The sequence below is a fragment of the Podarcis cretensis genome (assembly GCF_951804945.1).
Source record: "Podarcis cretensis genome assembly, chromosome: 5".
In the NCBI taxonomy this organism is placed as follows: Eukaryota; Metazoa; Chordata; class Lepidosauria; order Squamata; family Lacertidae; genus Podarcis; species Podarcis cretensis.
The window spans coordinates 80675918-80702957 of record NC_137174.1 but is presented as its reverse complement, the minus strand read 5'-3'; the positions used below and the strand labels follow the sequence as shown (position 1 = coordinate 80702957).

At 46.7% G+C, this 27040-nt stretch overlaps 1 protein-coding gene across 1 annotated transcript in view; it reads right to left on the bottom strand.

The window, feature by feature from the left end:
* Positions 1-14454, bottom strand: part of TIPARP (TCDD inducible poly(ADP-ribose) polymerase) — a 30024-nt gene extending 15570 nt beyond the window's left edge. Inside the window, 3 exon segments of the mRNA XM_079977848.1 lie at positions 10156-11095; positions 13986-14108; positions 14111-14454. Coding sequence (XP_079833974.1) covers positions 10156-11095; positions 13986-14108; positions 14111-14249 — 1202 coding nt within the window. The 5' untranslated portion in view covers positions 14250-14454.
* Positions 14455-27040: the final 12586 nt, after the last annotated feature.

Here is a 27040-nt window from a genome sequence, read left to right as displayed (position 1 = left end):
CTTGGAAACTGATTCACAAAGCCCTTTGTTCCCCTTTTCGCCTACCAACAGTAACTATTTATATGCGGCAAAAATACAAGTCAAAGAAGTCCCCACCGCCAGTGCAACTCCTGGCTGTGATCATCTCGGATAGGGAGAGGAGGAAAAACGGGCTAGAGTCAGTTTTAGCTTCCAGGGCACTGGTAAACACTAGGCAGGGCACTGGCACCTCTCTGCGTGAAGTGACATGCATGCTTTGTTGCGCTAGCAAAGGAAATTTCTATAAGAGTTCCCGCTCCAGCAGGAGTGGGCCAGTGGAAAACTAGGTTTTGCAACCAGAGTGCACAAAACGGAGCTCCTTGCATAACAGCAAAGTCAAAACTCTTCTTTGCTATAATAGGTTGTTGTCGATATTCATCATTCCAAAAAGCAAGAGAGTTGGGCCTAACCGAAAGGATGTTGGTTTTTCATGGCTATGCAGCAATTTTCAGAAAAGAATGCTTCATTGGGCAGAGTAGCATGTTTTCTGATAGTTTACACAAAGCCACAGAAAAACAGACGGATACCAGGTACAGAATTACCCGCTAAATTTATCTTTTTTTAATGCACATTTTTAGTCTTCATGGTGTATACATTTCCACAGATAAACCTGAGAGACTGGCCAGTACCTGACAATGGCTTCATAGCCAGGGGAGAGCTCAGGAAGATTTCAAATGGCCAAGACCTTGTTTCTACTCAAAGATCACAGAATTGCTTGCAGCCTTTGAAAAAGCAGAAGGCCTTCCATTTGTGGAAATGTACATTATTTACATAGGACGCAAAATCCATCTTTTCTTGGCATAAGATTTTATTTAAGCCACAGTGCACAGTCCTGATCACAGGGTACTGAAAAGGCAGTTTCCCAAAGTTTCTGGCTTCCCAAACCTAACTTGTGTTCTTCAAAATGAAAAGAGTGCTTAAAAAGTGAGTATCTTTTTAAAAAAAGAAATCAAGGATTCCCAAAATCAGAAACACAAAAGGAACAGGAAGGTGTTAATACATTTCATTCGTTCAAATCCAAATCTGGCAAACACTGACAACTTTGGTTTTATAGCCTCTCTATAATATAAAGTCACTTTTCAAGTAGTCTCCAATCCAATAATAAAATGTTTTATTCTAATGATTATCCAACAGGCTGGTTAGTCAAGCTGAAAGAAATATACAAACTATTTATCTGCCCAAGGAATTCATAATGGCAGGAACACACTTGTATCAGAATCAAAATGGAGCTAGTTCCTCACATTACCAGCTCATGCCCAGATTTAGGCTGAGCTTCACAGACATCACCATTAAGGATGCACTTTTTGTGTGATGCAGGATCTGCTATAGAACCTCATACAGAAGGCAAGAGAAGCCTTCCCTAGGCTCCCAACTCTCCCAACTGACATGGATTTATCCTGCTTGGGGATCGCATTTAAGGCATACAAATTACCCAGCCTTTCCCCATTTCACAACCTCCCACTACTTTCGCACAAACTGTCCGAAGGCCTCCTTTAAGATTATGTCTATTGCCAAAGCTGGGAAACTTCTGTGTTAATAAACATGCTGGCCGCTTATCTCTTAACTTCTCAAACCGTGTCTTAGTCTATCTTTCCCACATATGCACAGCCAAGCCCTTGAGCTGTGCCAGGCACCCAACCTGTCAGTCAAAGCCACCTGGCTGCAAACACCATAAATACAGAACAGTGATGCCTTTATTGCTGTGTCCCTTACACCTTTGACCGTTGACAAATGCTAAGTGCTGAGTCTACAACCTGAGCAAGCTGATCCTACCTAGGCTGGGTGGGTAGTGAACTCTCACAATGATTCTTCCATAGGTTAGCTAGATCTTTCAACACTCACTCAGCTTCCTAAAACAGGGGTAGCCAGTGGGCTGCACTCCATACATGGTTGAACTGCAACCCCAACACTGGTTGGCGCTTATGGGAGTTGTTGGTTGGACCCATAAAAACATCTGGAGGGCCATCCCTGTCTTAAAAGTACAGTTCCATCTTTCCCCTTTGGTTTCTTATTCTCAATAAAATCTTCCTACGTTCAAGTTTGAGGTTGGAGTGTGGATTCTGCAACAGGGCTAAGGGACTGCATTCCTTCCATGCACTTAGGCCTTTCTGCTTTAATGGTACAAGATGTGTGCCTACTAGGAAAGCATCCTGTTCTCACAAGGATGGAGAAGTGTTTGTGGATGCTCCCTCGCCCCATACAAAATAACTGGCTCATAGCCCTAGTTTTTCCCTCCCAGCCAGAGCCTATGGGGAAAGGGGAGTGGTGACAGACTACTTGCACAGCTGGCCATTCTGGCAGAGGCAGAAGCGCCATTCCTTTTCACCCATGGCCAGTGTAAGCCTCTGGCTTGGCTCTTTGGGGGATCAAAAGGCTGCACTCCTCTGCCTTACAGAGCACTCTTTCAGTTTCCTCCTCCTGTTGCCCGCTCTCCACAGTCACCCCTCTTAACCTTCTCAATTTCCAGAAACCTCAATGCAACTGGCACAGAATCTGTATATTCTTGGTCCACAGGTGTGCCACGCATTTGACTTTTCCATCCAAAGGCTACTGGAGCCGGGACAGAAGTAGCAGAGAGGCTGACGAGAACTCTTAGCACAAATACCTTTGCAAATACTTGCCTGATTTTTCTCACCCTTAATTAAAGTCCATCTGTACCAAGACCTGTGGGTATAGGGCGGTATACAAATTTAATAAATAACAACACTAGGAAACCATTTACCACAAGCACAGTGTCTTGCAATAATGGAAAGTATGGTTTTTTTTTAAAGCATCTGAACATAACTACTGCCTGCTTCTGCACTGAACTCACTGCAGTGACAGTCTCTAGGTGCTTTAAACACACACAATGGAAAACCACCCCGACTGCATAGAAAGTGAGCAGGCAGAAACTCCCATTTTACTCCCAAAAGATTGAGGAGCACAGAAATGTTCCTCCCTACCTCTCGCTTATTTTCCGAGCACTTTTCTCCACAGCTAAGCTTCAACAACAACAGCAGCAAGGAGACACCTGCCCTGGTTGAGAAACGCTTGTGGGATGGGGCTATGATGGTTCTGCAGCAACCGGGGATATGGGAGGGAAACTGCAGAGACTGCTTCGGAGTACTATTAATCAAGGGTTAATAAGCCTGATTGGCTGCTGCTATTAGGTTTACCTATGTGCAGTTTCCTTTCCTGTGAGAATGGCACGGAAGGTACAGGATGACCTAGACCTGGAGCCAGGTGACAGCTGCTTCCCCCCTCAATCTTATCTGCATAGTAACAGGAGTAAACAGGAGTCTGCTGACAATTCCCCTGAAACTCCTCTTCTACAGCTTCCCCAGATCCACACAAGATAAAAAGCCAATAGACTTGCTTCATATGTAAATACAGGCTTTGAAAGGGGTGGTGGGGAGGATACCAAGAATTCGATCAGCAGTCATTCACCTCTTTCTTGTTTAGATATTTTGCTTCCACCCCCCTCCATACACGCACCCAGCAAAAGTAAACAGCTGAGTGGATAGAGAAAACATCACAAAATTCATCTGTTCTTATTCATAAGGGGTTGTTCTCCTTCATTTCGACAGCTGTGCAGATCACTCAGTTGTAACTTTCAAAAGCAAAGCCAAACTCCCATCTCCAGGAAGTGTGTTTGGAGCGGAAAAACATGCAGACTTAAAACAAGATGCTACAGATTTAAGAACCACTTTCTCCCACTTAGAACGTGAGCTGTGTTGGAAAGGGAGGGGGGAGAGATTCATAGTGCATGAACTTGATAATATTGGGCAATATTATTACCCACTTCTTTTCATGGAAGTTTTGAGGACACCTCAAACTCATCACCTGGACAGTAGTTCTATGTACCTTATGTTTCTAGAACAGCAATGAATACAGTTTGGAAAAGCTAATTGGCAGAGTGGAATAAAACAAAACCTGTTTGAACTTCTTCCAATGCAGGAAAACGAAACCAATAAGTGTTTCACAGGGAAGTGGACATACAGGTGAAAAAATCTTAAGGTTGTAGAAAATGGACTTTATCACTCCAAGTGCATTTTAAAAAAATGTTCCTCTGTATAAGAATATGAGAAGTCCCGCTAAGCAGAGAATTAGTGCAGCAAAGACAGTGTGGTTCACTATGTGCTAGCTTTCTACCTGCAGGCGAGTGCTTTCTGTCCTACCAACTCAGGAAATCTCAATTCTGCTGCATGTTTGTTATCTGTCTTGAGATGAGCATGGGGACCAAACAGCACTACAGCCAAGTGCTGGCCCCCCAAAATAACTCTGAATTTCTGAAAACTAAATTTATAAGAAAAGAAATAGAACAATGGCACTCTGCATTTGAAGAACAGTATCTACCCTAGGTATTTTTCCTCAGGTCCTTCAATATGGCGGGTATTTTAGAACCCCATTATAGTGCAAACTATAAACACAAAAGCAAGCCCCACTTTGTTTGCAGGGTCTTACTTCCAGGTAAGTGGACTACAGCCCGAAGGTTCTTTACCCGATCACAAGGTTAGCGGTTCGAATCCCCACGGCGGGGTGAGCTCCCATTGCTCGGTCCCAGCTCCTGCCAACCTAGCAGTTCAAAAGCACCTCAAAGTGCAAGTAGATAAATAGGTACCACTCCGACGGGAAGGTAAATGGCATTTCCGTGCGCTAATCTGGTTCGCCAGAAGCGGCTTAGTCATGCTGGCCACATGACCCGGAAGCTGTACGCCAGCTCCCTCGGCCAATAAAGCGAGATGAGTGCCGCAACCCCAGAGTCAGCCACAACTGGACCTAATGGTCAGGGGTCCCATTACCCTTACCTATTTATCAAAACAGGAACTTCTTTTGTAAGGGCCCCATGGAAATGAGGTGTTAAGCAACAATAGGGGCACACATGCCTGCATTCCATCACAGCGAGCTTATATGGCAGTATTCCATCTTTACTCCATGGTAGACAGCAAAAAATAAAAAATTTAAAAAAATGGATGGAATCCTGAAATTAAGGGGGAGAGGGAGCAGGTATCACACAATCTATCCTGAACTGTTTCTATGCCAGTTGGTCATTGTAAAAACTACTATTTAAGAACTAGTACCTGGGTTTGCTTTCCCCCCTCTTCCCTCCCTGTCCCTTTTACCTTGTGTGTCGTGTTTTCCAGAGTGTAAACCTGCAGGCAGGGACTCTGCCGTTTTTTTAACTGACTGTACACAAGCCATTCAAGGGAGCCCTTTTTGGCTGAAGGGCAGGGCACAAACACTCTATAAGTAAATGCGCATTTTAGAACAAGCAGGGGGCAATACTTATTGAAAAAGAAGCCATTTGTGAGCCACAGAGAAGTACTTTAGTCCCCAGGGGAGCCAATGGCTTAGGACCTACGAACTTACTTAGGAGCACAAAACAATGACAATATTATGGACACAGAGCATAATGATGGGTCACTGTGCCATGTAAGCTGTATTCAAAACAAAGGAAGGGATAAAAAAAAAAAGAACCCCCCTGCTGGTTACTATCCGAGACTGGCTGCAGCTTGTCCTCTCCTGGAACTGCTGAAACAGACATTTCCTTGTTGCATGCAAGCTTTATCGCTCAGCTTCTAAAGCTAGGCTGACCAAGAGAGATTAATAGCTTTAGCCCAACAGGGGTGGTAACCATGTGAACCAGGAGGCTCTGGCAAAACAAACTCAGGCACTCAAGGTGGCCAGGTGCAACAGGCCACTATCTGCACCCAGTTGCCAGGAGACACAACATCTGAGGAGGAGAAGGGAAAGCCAAGTTGCATTGACCAAAGGGCAAAGACTTGCAGGGGCCTCTGAGAGTTACAAGATTCCTAAGTCATTTTAAGTCAGAAGTAGCCGGGCTGCCTGGATTGATCAAACATCCAGAGTTCACAAAGGATCTCAGAAGTAGCCCAGCCTAAGCCTCTGCTAATAAGAGCATTCTGAAACAACATCTGCAACAGGTGGCCAAATCCAGGCTTTGCTTAAAAAACCTCAAACCAAAGAAGTGTCTGCTCTACTGTTGCTCCTAATGTTTAGCCTACATCCTTTTTTCATTTGAACTGACTGGTTCACATCCTACTACCCTCTGGAGAAACAGAAAACCATTCTGATTCATCACCCAGGGTGTGGCTTTTTATTCCAGTATTTGGTTCCCCCCCCAAGTGCCGATAGTTCTCTCCTTTCAGGTTTTGCTTTAATGACTAGTGAGCCATTGTGCATAACGGGTCTCACTTGGGTCAGGCTTGCATTAGTTAGCATCCTTTTAAAGCCAAATCTTGCTGCCCATCCCTTCAATCATGCTCCTCACACATTACCTGTATGACATCAGGTGTAGGATGGGTGACTATGACTTGCTCCAAACAGGAAAGTCTGGTGGAGCCAAAGGCCAAAAGTTGTTTGTGTTGTAGTTTTATGTTGTGAACCGGCCTGGGATATGTGGGTATACAAGTTTAATATAAAAATAAACAAAAGTTCCCAACCCTTGATCTAGATACCAAAGAATCACCTCAGGAGCTGAAGTTCTCTTGCCTCACCTCAGGAAAACATACAACCCTGTAAAAGAGGTTAAAGGCCAGGCATTTGGCAAACTTGGCCCTCCAGACATTTTGGGACTACAACTCCCACCATCCCTCGCTAACAGGACCAGTGATCAGGGATGATGGGAGTTGTAGTCCCAAAACATCTTGAGGGCCGAGTTTGCCTATGCCTATTAAAGGCAGTCTTGAACACCAAGTCTGAATTATGTTTAAAAATTCTCTTACAACAACAAATACTACAAGCGCAAGGAGTATGTGGGAAATGGGATTTTTCCTGAAAGAAAGCCTAAGAGCAGAAAAAGTCACTGAAGTCCTAGTGTAAGATGGCAGCTTTGCCATCTTACACATAGGAAATTGAGAAGAAAATTAGTTGATGCAATGCAATATTTATTGGTATGATGAAATCTTAAAAGGGAACTTCTGTGACATTTTGTCTTCCCTGCAAATGATGATAAATGTTGGGCTAGAAAGAAACTAATTAGAACGTTGCCACAGTTAAGTGTAAAATCATGTGGGTGTTTCTACAGTACCTCACACATGGCCTTGATGCTGACTTGCAACTTGTGATTATAAAACATCACAGGCACAAGTTTTCTTTGGAGGCAGATTTCTGTGGGTGTCAATCAATGAATGGATGGGTGGGTGGGTGGGTGAGAAGCCGCAATCAATGAACTTCAGTCCACTGATTTCAATGAGTCCATTCCAAATATGACTAATGTTGGGCACTGCCTGTAGCTTTCATGATGATCTTTACATGGAAGGTCTTTCCACACAGGGAAACTGCAACTGTTGAAGCAATGTCCTGGCTACAATTTAAGCAACAGCAAAAGTAGTAATTTACACAACTTGGAAAAGTAATAAATCCAAAGTGACTACACTTTGCTGCAGAACGAGCCCTTGTGTTCAGATAAAGGACTAGGGAAGATTAGCACCAGGTGCTGACTTGCAAGAAAGAACAGCGTTTTATCTAGGTTGTGACAAAACAGAATGAAGGTTTTTAGATCTACTCCTCCTGCTCCCAGATTTCAAAGCAAAAGTTCCAAACTCTGGATAACCACAATGAAACAGCTCTGAAGCATTAAGAAGAATGCTTTTGGCACACAAACAAAAATGCTACTTGAACCACTTATTCAGGTTTAGTACTGCACAGTCTGAAGGGAGATGGCGAGATTATCAGGCTCATTATTTACAACATGTACATTATGGATTCCTCAGACCCAAGCCATCCCCAACAGAAGTTCATCCAGCTTCTCCTTGATGCCAGATTGAGAAATTCCACAACATCCTCAGGCAACTGTTCAACCACCCAGCTGTTCCTGCTATTAGACAGGCCTCCCCCCCACCTCCCAACTCTAAACTCTGCACTGCTTGCAACTTAAAACCCACTGCTGCCTCCCTCCCTTGTTAGCACAAGTCCTGTAGGAGTTCCCTTGCTGCCTCAGTTCAGCAGCACATGCCAGAGTCTGGAATTTGCAGGCAGCGCCTGAAGGACCAGCCTGACAGCACAAGCAACGCAGCCAGTTGCTTGGGGCAACAGTGGTTTCTTTACAGATGCCAATGAGGCAATCCCAGCAGGATGCCCCAGGAGTCCTTGTGATGTCACAAAGGATACCAGGGCGTCCACTCGAGTTACTTTGAATGGCAAGGAGCCCAGGGCTAGGGCTGAATGCTTGTAGAACCTGCCTTACGCCTCCCAACCCCCACCCATTTGCTCTAGTTGCAACTACTTTGCGTGACAAGGAATTGGTTCATATTTCAAAAGTGCCAGAACACCCTAATTGGCACAGTTCCTTTGGAACGATGCAGGTACACAGACTGAATCCGGAACACTGTGTGTTCCTTCGCAAGAGCCCAGGCATGTGCAGTAATCAACGAGATGCAGCAATGCCACCTTGACAGGAAGGCAGCAGGGGAGGGAGAGAGGGAGAAAGAGAAGGCATAAAGTTTAGCTTCCAAGGGCTTCCACTGGCAGCCTTTGCAGGCTGGCTAAAAAGAGGACATTCCACAATTCTTTCAGCTCTGCAAGATAAAAGGAACAACTGCTCCGTTGACATTTTCTTCCATCCTGTGTGCAGCAGCAAGTGGCACAAAAAAAGGAAGAAATCCAAGCAATGTTTATTATTCTGTTTCCAAAACACAACCGTGCCAGCCAGACCCCAAATGGTGGAGTGAGTGCTCCTAGGGGTGGTGGTGTTTTCCAAACACACATCTTTTGGGTTGGTGGCTTGGCTGTGGATCGAGGTGGTTGAGCTCGCTTTACAGATGTTATGGGACCACCTTGAAAATATGGTGCGACCTCCTCCCGCTTGGCTCTTCTCAAGGATGTACTCCATTTACACGGAGCTGTATGTGTCAATCACCAACTCGGCTGGGTCTGAAAATAGCCATATATCCTTTGGAATCAAGGGAACAGATTCACTACGCCTTTAAAAACATGTAACATGGGCCAGCTCTCTTTGATCAGCCTGGTTGAGTTTTTCTCCTAATACTAGAAGTCAGGAAAACCCAGTGAAGCTGAATGCTGGAAGATGCAGTGATGACAAAATACTTTCCCCCTTTTTATACGGCATATGAACTATGGAATTTGATCCCAACAAGAGCCACTGACTGTCTTAAAAGTGAATTTTGAATTCATGAGGAATAACAGTCTCAGTGGCTACTAGTGATGGTGACTAGGTTCTATCTCCACTAAGTTTCCAGGTATCAAAGTCAGAGAGTGCTGTTGGGTTTAGCTTCTGCTTTGGGGCTTCTCATAGACATCCGTTTGGCCATTGTGATACTGGGATTGGGATGGGCCACTGGACCGACCCAGCGGGCTCTCCTTTTCTTCATATAGGACAAGATTCACTCAAAAGTAATGTGTGGATTCTCCCCTTCCCCTGTAGACTACTATTCCAGTGCGTTAAGTTTAGTTCACTTCTCTTGTGGCAAGTGTGGATACCAAGGGTCTGTAGTTACTCTGGACTAGTCAATACCCAAGATTAAAGTCCAAACGCCATGGCTGTTTACATGCATCAAAAGCACACTTCTACTGCCCCTAAGTTTTAGCAAGATTGTAACACAGAAAAAACACACCACTTACTTGTTCTTCTATTTCCTACTGTCTACTCAGCCTTCTTACAGTTCAAGCACATAGGCCAATAACCCTTTATCAGATGTGCATCCACATGCTGTGGTTTAGAAGCACCCTCTCAAATCTAGCTGGGCAGTTTCCACTGAGGTCCATGAATGCTGGGTGCTGGACACAATGAAAAAACCCCCAACTATGCTGTTTAACCTACAACTCCAAGCATTCTTGAACTTTGGTCATGCTGGGTAGGGGCTGCTGAGAGGTGGAAATCCCAAAACGTAGATGGCCCCCCAGCCCTGTTTTAAATGAAAGCATGTTTAAATTGGACTGTTCAGTTATCAGCTCACCTGAGATTACATGGGTACTTTTGAAGAGATTAAAGGCGTGCCACCTAAAAAGCTACTAATTAAAAGTCAGACAAAAGAATTATAGTAGGTCAATAATTCAAGGTAATAGAGGCTATATGCAAGAATGCACTTTCGAGAAAAGGGTTCCCCAGTCTTGGCTAAGATTCCTTTACATTTAACACAATGACAGTTAAGGCAAGAAGGGCATCTTATCACTCACCGGTATCTCATTTTGACTTTGTCGTTGTCCGGATTGCAGTAGAGCCTTTCCATTTGCTCCTGGGAGTCAGTGGTCACACTCTGCCACACTTGTGTGGCTGTCCTCCTGACCTGCCAGTGGTAGGGCAAGACCGTGTGGTGCCTGGGACAATCGCTGCCGAGGAGGCAGACTCCCTGCAGAAAATCCACGCAGATGTCCACCCCGTCCTTCTGGTGGGTGTGATATTGCAGCTGGTTCAAGAGTTCAAACACAAGGTCGAGGGACGCCTCCTCGCTTTTGTCCTGGAAAAGCCCATCTCCAAACTTGTCCACTGGATTCAAGTGGCATTGACCCATGAAGCTGTTGTTGTCCTGGAGCACCACAGGATAACCTTCAAGTATCTTGTCAGGGCAGGAAAGAAAGGCAGCAGCATCGCTGGAGGCAGCATGCAAGGAGTGGTCCTGGAATGGCTCGCTTGCAGAAGAGGTAACGGAGGGGAAACTCTGCTCCCCAGGCTGGGCCTCCTGGTCAGGAGACCCGTCTGATATTTGTCCTTGAATGTCCGAAGTCCCTGCCACCAGAACCGCCATGCTGCTGTCTGGCTGAGCACAGGGAGCCGCGATCCCCAAGACCTTCTTTGCAACAGGTCCATGCAAGTTGCTACGGCTGCTCTTCTGTCCTCTGCGCCGGAGGAATGCATCCAGGGCGCCAGACCCCAGCAAGGTGGTGATGATGGGCCGCAGAGCCCTCAGTGCCCCTGTGTCCAGCAGCTTCTGCACGTCCTTCTTTTTGAAGCAAGGCCTGACCGGCGGGATCTTTCCAGAGATCCTTGCCGGCATAGCAAAGGCCTCTGAAGGAGCAGAGCCCGGCACCTCCTGGCAGCAGGCCGGCTGAACTGCGCAGGGAGGTCCCAGTTCGGCTTCCATCGTTTTGAGGGTCTCCTTCCGAGTCACACAGGTGCCTAGGGCAGAAGAAGGATGGGTAGGAAAGAAAGAAAGAAAGAAAGAAAGAAAGAAAGAAAGAAAGAGGTTAACCTCTCCCTTCTAGCCGGGATCAGGGTTGACACAAAAATCACATCTCCCACACCCCCCAAAAAACACAACACAACCGTTTACAGCATGTGAGCAGTCCTTAGTAAATACGAAGACTGAAGCCAAGTAAACATCATTACCTAAAAACACCAACATTTGTTTCGCCCTACCTCACTTACATCCTTGGAACAGGGTGGGATCTACCTTTTCTTGTTTACTGGCAAAAGACTGTGGCTCCTTCCTATTCACACAGATGGAAGTCTTGATCTCTTTTCTGTCTCCCAAAGACCCATGCAAACAGACTCTCTCTCTCTCTCTCTCACACACACACACACACACCCGGAGTGCACAAGATGCAACACATGAACACCATTTGATTGGCAATGCCCATCAATTTTGGCGGGGGGTGGGGGGTGGGGGGCTGGCCGCCTCAAATATTTTATTGGGGCAGGGGCAAAGGGACCTCTGCCCCTAGGAGTTGGTTCCCATGGCACACACACACACACACACCCCACACACACACCTATGCCAACTGACTTCCCAAACCCCGTGCCCACAGATACATACACAGACTCTCCCTCAGGGAAACGCAGGGAGATCTCTCCCCCTCCCGGCACCCAAGTCACTGGAAGTTGACCAGATTCCGTGTGCAGCTCGGAACCGAATGAGTAAGAAGAGCATGTGAGAATGCGAAACTGTCCTTGCAGCGGCTCCTCCCCAGAAGGGCGGATTCCTCAGGAGAGACCTTAGGAGAAACGCACATCCCTCGGGTCGCCCTGCGCGCCGCCGCCGCCGCCGCCGCCCCACTTGCGGGTTGGGAACTGCCTCGTCATTCCCTCTCCCCAGCCTCTGAGGTAGTTTCGCATTCCCACAAACAGCCAGTCATCCCGCCTGAATCACACGCACCAGCCGCTTCTGACTAAGCAGCGAAGGAGCCGACAAGCTGCCCTGCCACCTGCAGGACTTTCTCCGGCACTGCAGCTTCCAAAAGGGTAAAAAAAAGTTTTTTTCTATGGGGTTGGGCACACACACTGTACACAGAAGCCACGATGCTCCAGCGCCTGGGAATATTTTAATTGGAAGATCAAGAGCCGCATTTCCAGGTGGTTAAGACAACTCTCGGTTTGGGGTATCTACATTGCTAGATAGGACCCTTACAAGTTATATAATGTGTGCACAGAGAGTTGAGGGATACAGAAATGTATGAATATATATTTGAAACAGATTTAGTCTGGCTTCTACAAAGGAACATCTGTTAAACTGGTGCAATATTCAGAATCGGGACTTCTTACTGCTCGTGAAGCCAAGGTTTGCTTTATACACATCTAATAAAACTAATAATGATTTTATTAGGCATACGCCGCCCTTCTGACTGACTGGGTTGCCCCAGCCACTCTGAGCAGCCCCCAACAAAATATTAAAAGCACAACAATATATCAAACATTAAAAACTTCCCTAAGCATCTGGGTGAAGGTCTACCTATTCTTCCGTTTTCATCGTGGAACAAGCCAGCCTTTATTTACTTGAAATTCTGCCCAGATAAACAGCATTTTTTTCATGAGAAGCTTACTCTGCGCCAGGTAAATGGGTCCAGACATACAAGAATGTTCTCAAGCCAGTTACGGCCAAGTCAAATCTTTCTCCATTTGTCTACTCAGAAGTAGGTCCTATTGAATTCCGATTAGGACTGCAGTTTAGCCTGCCTCCCCATCCCCCTTCAGTGCAAATCCCACAGCCTGGCAGTCCGTGTGGCGCTTAAAGCCAAGGATGACTCCAGCAAAAAAGGAAGTGCAGAAAAGAGACTGTCACCAGTTCCTTGAGCTCAACGGTCACTCACTTCCCTTCCCTGCTTTGCAACACCAGGATCGAGGAAGGTCATCGAGAGGTTTTTGCCCAAGCTATAGGAGGGGCACCACCTTCCGAGAAGCTCTATTGTTTGCAGAGGACAGAAACGTAACGCGGATTAGTCACCCTCGCACACAATTGCCCCGAATGGTGCAACAGTGGCGATCTGGATACTGCGATGTGGCAGTGGTAGAGGGCCTAATCCTGGCAGCGGAGCAGTGGGCGACCCTTCCAGATTAATGAATGCACAATACTGAAAGCGTGGAAAAAACTCTTGGCAAGCCTGCAATGAGCCGAAGGCTCCGCTCCAATTCCTGCGCAAGGCGCTTTGGTTTCATTCACTGGCCAGGAAGCCCAGAGGGGGAGTCGACAGCTCTTCCGTTTTTTGAAGAGTTGACTCTACGGCTGGGATCGACACCCCCTCCCCTCCGTCTGCTTCGGCCCGGCCCTTTAAGTCCTCCCCTCCCCCCCAGCCCGATGTACTCACCCCACCTCCCCGGACAGAGAAGCCCCCAGGGGACTGCAATGCACACCAACTCCGAAGCACGTCCCGTGGAAGTCCGCGGGACTCCCACTTCGGGGGAAAAACACGTCTAGGATCGCCCACTATTTCCTCGGAAGTAGGACCCGCAGTATCGCAACCCAGTCCTTAATTTTGGAATTTGCGAGTTTTTTTTTCTTTTTTTTGGGGGGGGGGGAAGCACTTTTCACCTTGCTCGCCCGTTTGCTCTGCAACCCGGTCCTTGTTCAGAAGCCCAGCCGCACTTGCATACAAGAGCGCTCGCTTCCAAGTTAAATGCGCATAAAGAAAAAATAATCATCTCAGCAAGAAAGGACTTTCCCCCTTTTAAAAAAAAAAATTAACATGCGAAGGAGCACCAAATCCTCTTTAATTCAGCGCCCCTCGACAAGTAGCTTCTTCCTTTCATTTTTTAAGCAAGCAAGCAAGGAAGCAAAAGCTTCGAAGGAAGTTACCGGAGTCTGTTCTTCGCTTCGCCTCTCCGCTGGCCGACTGCAGCAAAGGCGACCGACCCCAAGGCGAAGCAGCCCAGCCCGAGCCAAAGGGCAGCTGCTGGTCCGGCGTCGACGGAGCAAGAAAAGCCGGCAGAAGAGGAGGCGGAGGCGGCGGCAGGAGCAGGAGCCCCGGCGTCCCTCCTTCCCCGCGTTCAGCCCGCTCTGCCCCCGACGGCGGCGCACCTCAGGCTCGGGCAGCGGCGCTCGCTCGGCCCCTTCCCGCATGTGACCCAGCGGCGCCCATTCCCCTTGCAGCTCCTCTCCTCCTCCTCCTCCTCCTCCTCCTCGCCCTTCGGATTCCAGCGGCGACTGCTTCTCACATGTTCCTCTGGAGCCGTTTTAAGTACCGCTTCCTGAAAAGCCCTCAGCCCGGGCAGCTGCACCGTCGGGGGGTGGAGCTTTGCATGCGAAGCCAAGCCTCGCCTGCCTTCCTTCCCCTTCCCCTCCCCCCTGCTTTTATTTGCAAAGCTCTCCCTGACTCGCATTCCAAGCCCGGCTCCGCCTCCTCCTCTTTCCCTTCGCTTTGCTGCCTCGCCTTAAGCCAAGCCCACCCAATCAAGGTCGGGCGCGGAGGAGGGACTGGCTGCTTCGCTTATTTGCATAGCTGGGATTCTAATCTCTGTGGGTGGGGAGGGGGGGAAGGAAGCGAGGCGCGTGCACTTGTGCGCGTTCTCACGCACACCAGGAGCGCCCTGGAGAACCGGGACCGCTTGCATTGCAAGAAAAAAGGGGCACTTTGTTCCGGGCAGGGCGAAGTTGTTGCACGGCAAGAGGCGCTGCAGACACGTGCAAACACACTCACACCCTCGTCGCCCACCCCCCACGCACCCGCCCCTCTTCTTCCTAACCTCCCCCCCCCCCCGCGCGCGCACACACCCTGCGGTAACCCGAGAGGCGCCTTTGAACCGAGCACTGCGAGGAAACTGGGCGTGGGAACGGGAGGCCGCATCGTCCTGCGCCGCGATTGGGCAATCTGAACTTGCCGAGCAACAGCCCCGGGTCGGATTTCGGGGGAAACGAGAGTGAAGCATGTTAGTTTCTGTCTTCGAGCTGGCGAGGGGGAAATGGGAAACGGAGAATTGGAGCGAGCGACGGGTTGTCGCTGTCACCTTGACATAGGAGGAGCTGGCTTAGCAGAAAGCTATCTCCCCACCTAACCACCCACCCATTCCCCCCCAAGTTAAATCTTTGTATTGCCGTCGCAATAAGGCAAGGAGCCGGGCCAAAGAGGGTGGGGACGAAAGTCGAAGCTGAGAAACGGCTTGGAGAAAAGCGATTCCGTGCAAGGAAGTTGTTCGTGAGAAATGAATGAGCAGATTTCATATTCGCTTTTGGCACACAAAGAACCCCCCGAGCACTGATGACTAGTTGCCTTGTCCTGTTGGGAAGTATCGAGGTGCAAATACGAAAGGGGTAATTTGATCGTTATTTACTCAACGCACCTTCCCGTCTCATTCATCTCGTACTATTTGCATAGAGAAAGCTGCGGGGTTGCTATTGCTTTAATCGGCAAAGTATCTCTGGGATTGCCATTGAATTTCCCTCGCACAAAATCCCTGTGCTGGAAGCCTACAGAATCCCCATTTTACAGAGAGGGAAACTAGAGGATTGCAGGTGTATTTCCCTGTAAATTCCATTGGACCCGGTGGGGTTTACTTCTAAGTAAATATGTATAGGTTTGCACTGTAAGGGAGTACTTGGGAGTAAGACCCAACATTCGAGGATAGCCTTCAGCATGAGTTACAGTATAAATTCAATTATTGCTAATTATTAAATAAATAATTAAATTTGTAGGAATTAAATTCATCCATAGACCTCAGGGTGGTTCAAAATACCTCATAAAAATGAGAACAACTCCCACAGACCAGTATTACATATATATGTATATATAAACACACACACACACACACACACACACACACACCAGTATATTATATAAAAAACTTTATTAATTTTCCAAATTATTACAAATCAAACCGAATTACTTTAATTGAATACAGTTTCTTAAAATTAGGTTTCCCGCTCTTGTAGCAAACATATGCATAGTGGGGGTATCAGGTGGGCTGTTGCCCTGGGCGCACTTGGGGGGGGGGGGCTAAAACAGGCGCCTTCCCAGCAGAGATCTGGCACGCAAGGGCCTGCTCGTCAGGGGCGAGGGACAGGCTAGTGGAGGGTGAAGCTCATGCCCCACCTGGCGATGAGGGCCTGGCGAACATGCGCGCACACTCACCTTGGGCGCTGGTGGAGGTGCTAGCCTCTGACTCCTGCTGCTACTCCTAACACAGCTTTTAAAGGCAAAGCCCCCCTAGCCAAATGGAAAATGGCAACCCTATAACTGAACAGGTTGCATACTTCTGCCACCCCCTTTCCAATTCTTTACAGGCTTTGCTCTACAGTGGTACATTCAGGTTACATACACTTCAGGTTACAGACTCCGCTAACCCAGAAATAGTACCTCGGGTTAAGAACTTTGCTTCAGGATGAGAACAGAAATCATGTTCCAGCGGCGTGGCGGCAGCGGGAGGCCCCACTAGCTAAAGTGGTGCTTCAGTTTAAGAACAGTTTCAGGTTAAGTACAGACCTCTGGAACGAATTAAGTACTTAACCCGAGGTACCACTGTACTGTATATTTAATTTGTGCATTAAATTTTTACCTGCAAACAATGTCTGTTGATTCTGGGTGGTAAAAAAAAAGAAAAGAAAAGAAAGGCCACATTTTGAAGTCAACATTTTGATTGCATTTATTAAGAATGAAGTTAGCATTTTTACCATGCCAGTCCATGCGACACTTGTGTTTGCTCGCTTTCGCCACCACGAGGCCCTTCCTCGTTTTTTTTTTAAAAAAAAAACATGGTGTACATATTTCCTCTGCTTTTATGACTGAGGAAGGCAAATAGTGTGTTCTTTTTCCCCTTTAACTGCCACCTTTCCATCATGCTCCTTTTGCGTGCTGTGACCAGCTTGTTGTCCCTCCCTTCTGCATGCTTCTAGCATCCTCTGTTCTGAACATTATGCTCGGCAGTGACATTTGAACAAATATGTCAGGTCTACCTGGCATTTTACCCTTATGAACTGTCAGGCTGTATGGAGAGGCAAGCAAGGAGATGTGACACATTTGTTCACATGGCCCTGTCAAGAACACTGCTGAGTACTTGGCAGAAAGGTAGCTGTCAGGCGGCTTTGAAAAAAGGCAATTCACCTGTAAGCTTCTGGGGAAAGGCAGCTATTCAGCTACAAGCTGGGCGGGAGAGAGGTGGAAAACTATTTCTGCTGCTGTCTGTCAAGGGGGCTGTTAAGAATTCGTGGCCTTATCATTATCCATTCTCTGCCTCTCTCTCAAGATGACTTACAGGCAGAATACTTAACCAAGTCTTCTGGAAAGGATATTGTAGAGCTGGGAAAAGGTTCGGGAAACTGATACAGGGTATGGAGCAACAACTTCCCTTGGAGGAAAGGTTGTGGCATTTTGGACTTTTCTGTTTAAAGGAGGGGCAAAAGCAGCGGCACAAAAGAAGTGTTGACAATTATGCATGGAGAAAGCAGATAGGGAAATGTTTTTCTCTCTTGTAACGCCAGAACTCGTGGATATCCAGCCAAGCTGAGCATTGGAAAACTTGGGACAGATAACAGAAAGTACTTATTCACGCAGTCTGTGGAACTCTCTCCCACAAGAGGCAGCAGGGGCCACCAACCTGGACAGGTTTAAAAGAAGGCTAGACAAATTCATGGAGGATAACATCTACTGGCTCGATGGCTGTGCTCCACCACCAGAGCCCACCTGCTTCTGAATTCTAGTTGCTGGAAACCACAGGAGAGTTCGGCCTTGTTCCTGCTTGCAGGTTTCCCACAAGCATTTGGTTAGCCTCCGTGAGAACATGATGCCTGACCAAATGGGCCATTGGCTTGATCCAGCAGTTCTTAAACTTAGGTTCTTAAACTGTCTTTTGGCATAGCTCTGCTTCTCCTTTACACCTGCGGGTGTGGCAGTAGATGTTCTGGACTGTTGCCTTGCCTCGGTAAAGGACTGGATGAGAGCCAACAACCTGAAACTCGATGGATACAGCATTTGTATAGTCAATCCTGACCACATCTAAAAGGAGACCATGACAAACTTCCTACGTATCGTCTGAAGAATACCTGCATGAGAAGGAAAACCTATACTGCAGATTAAAAACCCATCATCTGAGAGATTGGTGGCAGTTGGCTAACATATCAGAATTGCAAAAGGTACAGTCATAACTCATGTTACGTTTGCTTCAGGTTGCGTGTTTTCTGGTTGCGTCCCATGGTGACGGAACAGGTTGCTTCCAGGCTTCACTGCTCGCGCATGCGCATAACGTCACACGCATGTGCAGAAGTGGCGAATCGCGGGCGGAAATGACCGGCAGAATCCGAGACCAGGGAGAAGAGTCGGTGGAAGAAGATTGGAAGAAATTTAAAATCTATTTACAGAAATACTGTAAAATTATTGAATGTTAAGGACGTTGGAATGAAACGAAGTGGTTCTAGCAATAAGGAAAAATAAGAATATGTATGAAGGGATTGATATCAGATGAAAATTTGAAGTTAGAATATGTGAGGACAAATAATTAAGGATAAATTAAGAGGGTATGAATTTGCTGAACAAATTCTTAAATGGAAGACAAAAAAGGGAGGTGTGAGGAAGTCAGGAAAATAAGTAAATGATTGTAAGATATCAGAAAGGGATTTTTCTTTTTCTTTTTTCTTTTTATGTTAAATCTCGGTTTTTGTATTGTATTTGGATTTTCTTTGTGTGTTTTTTGTTAATTGTTTATTCTTTTTCTTCTTTTTGTTAAAAATTTAATAAATATTATTAAAAAAAAGAAGAAGAAGTGGCTAATCACAACCCGCACACGCATAGACATGGGTTGCGTTCTTTTCAGGTTGCGAACGGGCCTCCTGAACGGATCCCGTTCGCAACCAGAGGTACCACTGTATTTTAGAAGTGCCCCTCATTTGGGATGGAAATCACCTGTGTAATTTATTTCTGGAGGGTGGAAGGCAAAAGCTTCTGTGTGTATGTCCTGTGAACCACTAAGAGGAAGAAGCATGTTTCAAAACTTCCTGCACCATCGGTCTCACTATTTAAAAACACAGATGCTTTTGTCCTGGCTGGAAACAGCGAGGCATCTCAGGGGAGTTCGATGTTATGTTTTGCAGGCTTATTCATCATCTTGACCTAATCAGTTGGAAGACTTGGTGGCAGAGCAAGCCTCTGGAAATGGAACCAGAGAGATAAGACCCACATCCGTTCCTGCATTGCAGCCCTCAAGATCCGTCTGTCTCACCCACCATGCAAGGCTGTGTGTATGGGCAGACGTGCACTTGGAGACGACCTTCAGCTAGGGAATGACTTCAGGAGGAAAACAATACACCGGCCATGATTCACAAGAGACAGTCATCCGAACTGTATATCAGAAAGCAAGCTTCCTCCTCCCCCGCAAAACATTAGCAGCTGCTCCTGTCTGCCTGTGAACATGCAAGCGCCGTGCACTGATGTGGTTTTCTACCACCAAAGCACAGAAACAAAATCAGCAAGAGGAATGAAACAGAGAGAGGCTTCCAAGATCCTTGCAGTCTGGTGTTTTCGCAAGGGTGGAACGTGGGGCTGAGCTAACACATTCGCTGAAATGTCCGTATCTAAATACTGTTTACATGCTGGGTAACATCTATATAGTGCTTCCATACCTTTCAGCCTTCTGATCTGAGCACTCTCCTGTACTCTCCTATGAATGGAATAAAGGAAAAGATACTGAATCGGACCACTGGTTCATACAGTTCAGCATTATCTGCACTGACTGGTCTTAGGTCTCCACAGTTTTGGAATGGGGTCTTTCTCAGTCCTATTTGGATATGCTGGAGATCAAACCTTGGATATTCCCCATATACAGCCTGTGTGAATGTTGACAATAGCAGGAGAGGATATATTGATTAAATATTATCCTTCCTCACTCATGCTAGTGAGCTAGTAGCAGAGCACATTCCCTTGTACACTGCAAGAAGCTAGTTGATGGATTAGTGAGAATCATTTGATTTAAGCAATCCAGTCTGGTTTGTCCAGATTGGATTGTTCTTGGTATATCTCCTTTAGTTCCCTCTTAAAAACAATCATGACACAACAGTCTTCTTTTAAAAGTAATGATAAGGTTTACTTACATTCAGTTCACAGTATGGTACTGAAGGCAGACTTGTTGTTGACAGTTACAGAGAAAAGTGTGGGTTCATCCTTTGTGAGGGATGAGCCCATGTGCTGCTGGCCGAGAGCCAGCAGACAGCAAAAGGCAAAATGGAGAGAAGGGATCAAGGGAGTCAAGAGGAAGATGGCTACGTGACTAGCCCCTTTATAGGGTCTGCCAGGGTCACTCCCATCTACCTGGTCACACCCAGGGGGAGGATGCTCCAGACCAGGTGTGACAGGAAGTCCTCCTGGCTGGAGCAACATTCCCCTGTGTGTCCACTGTGGGCAAACAGGACATGTTGTATTTGAGTGCATCAGTGATGTTACATCCCACACAGCCTGTGCTCTGCCAATGAGCTACAGGAGGCACATCCCAAGATGGCAAATTATTGCATCCAGTAGTTATACCCCATGGTAGCAATTCATTGTTCATTTAATAAATGTTCTTGTGTCGAAACTGTAATGGAAAAGTCATGTTACTGGCCAGCATGAGACCTCCTAAACTTTCACAACAAAATATTCCTTAACCCACCTTCCTTTAAGGCAGGGGTCAGTGTGCTGGTCCGGGGGGGGGGGAGGTTACCGTGGGACGAGGTCCAGGACCTGAGTTGAGGGTCGGCAGACAGTCCTCCTCGGGCGAAGCAGGGTCCACAGAGGGAAGCCGGGCAAGGACAGGAACTCTGGGGGAAACAGGACTGGATGCTGGCCGAAACAGCTCATCAACGACGTTGCTCCCGCAACCTGGGACCGGGCTGACTGGCCTTTATCTTCTCTGAGGCCAGGGGCGGTCCCGGCCCCCAGGAGACCCACCTCTCCTGGCCTTAAGGCGAGCACTCCTCCTGGGAGAAACCAGTTCCCTTCGCCTTCTGCCCTTCGCCTCTGCAGTTCAGGAGAGGCTGAAGGGTTACTGGACCCAGGGGGAGACTCACCTGTAGGCACTGAGTCCTCAACCACCTCCGGAGCCAGAGTGGATTCACCTGGTGCCTGCTCCTGAGGATCCGGCACAGGTGCAGGCGCTTCAGAATCAAGGCCCTGCTCCAGTTTAGCTGGCCCTGGAGGCGGGGACTCCTGTGCAGGCTGGGATTCCTCCGGTTCAGCCTCTGAATCGGATTCCCAGGCCATCACAGTCAGCAAACTTTTTCAGCAGGGGGCCTGTCCACTGTCCCTTAGAACTTGTGGGGGGCCGGACTATATTCTGAAAAAAAAAGAAGAACGAATTCCTATGCTCCACAAATAACCCAGAGATGCATTTTAAATAAAAGCACACATTCTACTCATGTAAAAACACCAGGCAGGCCCCACAAATAACCCAGAGGTGCTTTTTAAATAAAAGGACACATTCTACTCATGTAAAAACATGCTGATTCCCGGACTGTCCGCGGGTTGGATTGAGAAGGCGATTGGGCCGGATCTGGCCCCTGGGCCTTAGTTTGCCTACCCATGCTTTAAGGTGTTTCTCCTGATACATTCCAGTGGATGTGCCCAGGAGTCGCTTCACAAGCATAGCAATGATGCGTCAATGGCAAATTTGCTGACAACATGCTCCTCACTACTTGAACTGTGCCGAAGGCATCTCCTGCTCTTTCCTTAAAGGCTGCAGGAAAACAGACTGGAGCGGGAAGCATGGCTTTGTAGCAAAACAGGTAGGGTTGCCACCTGGCCTATCCCTGTGCTTTTAACAGCAGCCAGAACCGCAGAAATAAGCAGGGGATGCTTTTCATAGCACGGAAATCAACATTCTTCCCTGCTAATGCCTGCACATCAAGCTGTTATTAAAGGCACGGCATAGAACATTGTGTCTGTGGATAAGAACTGGTGATAAGAGTTCATTAAAAAAGAAAAAAACACTCTGGTGAATTGGACCAAAACTCTATGCAGTACAGTGGTACCTCAAGTTAAGTATTTAATTCGTTCCGGAGGTCTGTTCTTAACCTGAAACTGTTCTTAACCTGAAGCACCACTTTAGCTAATGGGGCCTCCTGCTGCTGCCGCGCCGCCGGAGCACAATTTCTGTTCTCATCCTGAAGCAAAGTTCTTAACCCGAGGTACTATTTCTGGGTTAGCGGAGTCTGTAATCTGAAGCGTATGTAACCTGAAGCATCTGTAACCTGAGGTGCCACTGTAGAAGAGTTAGCCAGCATGCTGCCTTTCAGAGGCCATGGACTATAATTCCCATCAGCCCCAGCCGGTATGGTCAACAGTCAGGGATGATGGGAGTTGATTTCAAAGGCGCCATATTGGCCACCATTTTGTTTCTGACAGTGGTTAGGCATTTCCTTTGCAAAGCTTCCAAGCTGGGCATGAAATCACCAGCGTTTAACAGTGTTGGTGTTTGGTGTTGCCGTGCTCAAAAAAGCTGAACAGAGCACACTGGATCCTTGTTGAAGGAGCACCTTTTTACCTTACATATAATCTCACTCAGATTCCCAAATTTAGGAGACTAACAAAGCTTTTTGTTTACTGCAGGAAGTAGATCCTTCATAGAAAAATAGATCCTAGTTCTATCTAACTAAGGCGTTTGAGACATGCTTGCTCTTACACACATAGAGCAGTCTCCTTCCTCAAGGTGAGGATGATGAAGCAGGAAGCAGGAAATGAAGCAGGAAAAGAGCAAGCAGAATGATCAAGGGGTGGAGCAAGTCCTGCAGGAGGAAAGGCAACAGCATTTGGGACTTTTTCACTTAGAGAAATGGTGAGTAAAAGGTGGCATGGCAGGAAATTATAAAATTATACATGGCATGGAGAACGCAGATAGAGAAAAGTCCCCCCCCCATAACACTAGAACTCATAGACATCTAACAAAGTTGAATGCTGGGAGATACATTCAGAGAAAAGAAAGAACTTCTTCACACAGTGTTTGGTTAAACTATGGAACTCCCTGCCACAAGAGGCAGTGGTGGCCACCAACCTGAGTGGCTTTAAAAGAGGATTAGACAGATTCTTGGAGGATAAGGCTTCTCAACGGCTACTAGCCACAATGGCTATCTTCGGTCAAGAGACCACATGCTTGTAAATACTGTTTGCTGAAAACTGCAGGAGAGGAGAGTGCTCTCGCACTCAAGTCTCACTTGCGGGTTTCCCACAGGCATCTCCTTTGGCTTTTGTGAGAACAGGATGGGCCCCTGGCCTGATTTCAGAAGGCTCTTTTTATGACAGTATCAGCCCGAAAGCGAAAGAATATCAATAGGTCTGTGCAAGGACAGTCTGGGAAGATCAGAGGTTCCTCTCTGTCTACCCTTCACTTGAAAGTATGTCAGCCTATGGTGCAAACTGAGCAGCACTTCGAACAACCAGCCTCTACTTTTTGCTGCTAAGAAATATGCAGCCTTTGAACATGGGCTCGTGCCTATAAAGTACTCTCAAAGCAACATTGCATTTATTCCAGTGCACACGGCAGTTTATTCTGTTTTGGGCATGTTTCAGTCACCGGTTTTTCCCACTGACTGTGCATAGATCTGTGTGTATGTGTGTGGTTTTTAAAGAAACTGTTATTAATTTTGCTTTGCCGCAGCAGCTGCTTGCTAATCACACTGTCATCTTTGCCGCAGTATGCTGTGTGTGTACATGTGTGCTTTGCGTGTGCATGCCAGAACATGGTGGGTTAATTAAACATGGCGGTGCCATTGGCAAAGATGCTTGTGTGTGTGTGAGTCACAGACTTGCATTTGATTAGTAGTCTTCAGCGGAAGGTGAGGTTCCTTGTCCTGTCGATTTTAAGTGAACCGAGAGTTAACATAATTCCGCACATCTTGGTAATTAACACCCTTGAATGAGTCAATTGTGCACAGCTGACTAATAAAGTCAAGACCATTGGTCACATGACACACCCAGCTTGCCAGTTCCTTTGGCAGGAAATTTGGATGTCAGAAAATATGGGGTTGTGCACCAAAATGCCAAAGTTCTCCTGCATGCTTAAGATAGCAAAAATTGTACATAAAATATGGCCATTTATAAACAGCAACAGATACTTTGAACCATTAGGGTCTGGTGAATCATCTTCAAGTTTCTGAGGCTGAAGCAAAGAAGGGCTGGATCCTTGGATAAGAGGATACATGCAACCTCCGGGTAAGAACAGAATATAATTAATATACTGTATTGTATAATGTTGAATCTCTCAGAACAAGATGGGCCTATTTGAAATGTTGATTCAACATTCCACCCCCCTTTTTTGCAGATAGATCTGGATTGAATTGTTAATTAATTGGTTTGGAAGGTTACTAATATGTTTTGTGATGCATAATCATCTTATTACAGGGCTTTTATGTTTATGAGAGGTGATTTGGGCATGGTTTATTTGGAAAGGTGGCATCTCTCTCTCCCCCCCCCACCCCCCGCTGAATGATGATGATACTAAATAAACTGAAACAAAACTGTTATAAGTGTTGCCTATGCAGCCAAGGAAACAAACCTTGAAGCCTTAAGATTACCTCATTGCTGTGCTTTGCTCTGATGTTTATGAGAAGCGTTTTGGGCATTGCTTACCTTGGAAAGATGGCATCTAGAAAACTGAGGATGCTGATGAGAAATAGATGGAAATGAAAAAAAAGAAGCAGCTTGAATCCTTACGATTATTGCTGAAATTTATTACAATTTTATTCCACCCTTCCTCTAAGGTTTTCACCGCCCCATGTTATGCTCACAACAACCCTGGTAAGGTTTGTGAGATTGGGAGATAGTGCCACGCCCAAGGTAAGTTAGGGAGCTTCAGGATTGAGTGGGGATTTGAACCTGACTCATCCTTCCCTGAGATCTGTAACACACTGGCCACCAGTTACATCAGAGGTGGGGAACCTCAGGCAGGTGGCCCTCCAGATCTCGCCATCTGGCCCTCAGAATTCTGGCCAGGCCACACATCTCCCCAAACCTGCTTCACACCCTAAGTGTTTCCCCCCAAGGCTGGAATCTGTCATTGAACCCTGACTATGCCTCTGGCTAGCCTGGATGGAAGATACAGAGAGGATGTGCAAAGTGCGCAGAAATGAGCCTTCTGTAGAAACGAGCATTCATTGCTTTGGCTGCTTTGGCCTCTGGCCCTGTTTATCACTGCTATGTGGTTCTTGGAAGGGAGCCCAGAAGGGAACCCTTGAGCCGAAAAAGGTTCTGAGTTATGAGAGGAGATATATCTCAAGGGCTGTCACATGGGGAAGAAGCTTGTTTTCTCCTGCTGTGGAATTTAGGACCCATACCAATGGCTTCAAGTTACAAGAAAGGAGATTCTGATGAAGCATCTGGAATAACTTTCTGACGGACCTGTTGGACAGTGGAACGGTCTCCCTTGGAAGGCTCTCCTTCCTTGGAGGTTTCCAAGCAGAGGTTGGATGGTCAACTGCCATGGATGCTTTAGCTGAGATTTCTGCATTTCAGGGGGTTGGACTAGATGACGCTTGCGGTTCCTTCCAACTCTACAATTCTATGATTCTATGAACCCTGATCTATATACAGCTATGGCAGGTGTGGTGGGGCTGAGTTATGGAGCTGAAGGTGTCACTGCAGCTTATCTGAAAGTCACCCCATTGAACATTAGTGGAACTTAAGTCTAAGTGTACTCAAGGTTATGTTGCTATCAGGAGAAATCCAGGTTTGCCATGGAGCAGACAGCCAACAGACGGCTGCTGCTAAAACCTTCTGTTCATTGACATTCACACTTTGCATCTTTAAGTATACATTTCAAGTTCGGTGTGCACCTAGATATGTGTAAGGAGGCCTTTGGACCACAGATAAAAGGGGTGTTGCAGCTGCAGAGATGTTTTGTCTGATGACTACCTGGGAGAAGGAGAAAGATTTGCTGATTAAGCCTCCTAGGAACTCCCAGCCTTGGAATAATCGAAGGCACCAGCCTGAGGTCAACTGTGAGATGCTAATTCTATGGACATGCACACATAGCCAGTTCCAGTGTAGACAATTTGAGCACACATTCTCATGGGAAATAGCAGCATGAGCAAAATAAGGAGCAATCCCTTCCCATAGTTAAGTATATTCAGACATACTGTACTTTGTAAGGATCGCTCATTAAGGATTTGTATGGCTCACTCTCTCATCAGTGCCTCCAGAATGAGATTAAGAGAGTTTGGTACTGGCGTCGGAATCCTTGGATTCCTTCCTTGCCTTGCAAGACTAAGATAATGGAATTCCAGTGATGGTATGAAGCGTACTTTATAAGAGACTCTCCCTAGAGCAATATGGGGTCTGAATGTGCAAAACAACCACATGAAAACTAGGAGAGGCGAGAAGCACATTTACCTAATTACATCACAGCAAAACATTCTTCATAATTATTAATTGGAGCCTTAAGTCTGAACCCAGAAAAATTTCACACGGGTGCTTCATAATTCTTCCTGCTCTTGGATTGCCCCAGTGCCTGAAGCCAAATATTTTATGTTGCCATTTGAATTAGATGGGTGGGATTGCGCTTTTCCCTTTCCTGCCCCCACATTTGCAAGGACATGCGCTGGTAAGTAATACTAGGAGCTGCAGAAATTGAGGCAGTGGGAACAAATGCACAGCACTGAAAACGCCAGCAAAAGTATTCCGAGACTTACAGTGCAAACTTAACCATGTCCACTCGGAAGGGAAACCCCTTTGAGTTAAATGGGATCTACTCCTACAGGGAAGTGTATATAATAGGATTGTAACCTGAGTCAATGTAAGATCTTTTAAAACATGCAAATGGTGAGAATGCAGACAGGAGTATGGATTGTTCTGCAACAAAACCTGACATTCCACACAGGCAGTGGAAATAATATACAACCTATTTTGAAACACATGGGGTTACGTTAGAAAGGATTAGGCTTACTAGTTATTTATCTCAAAACTAGTT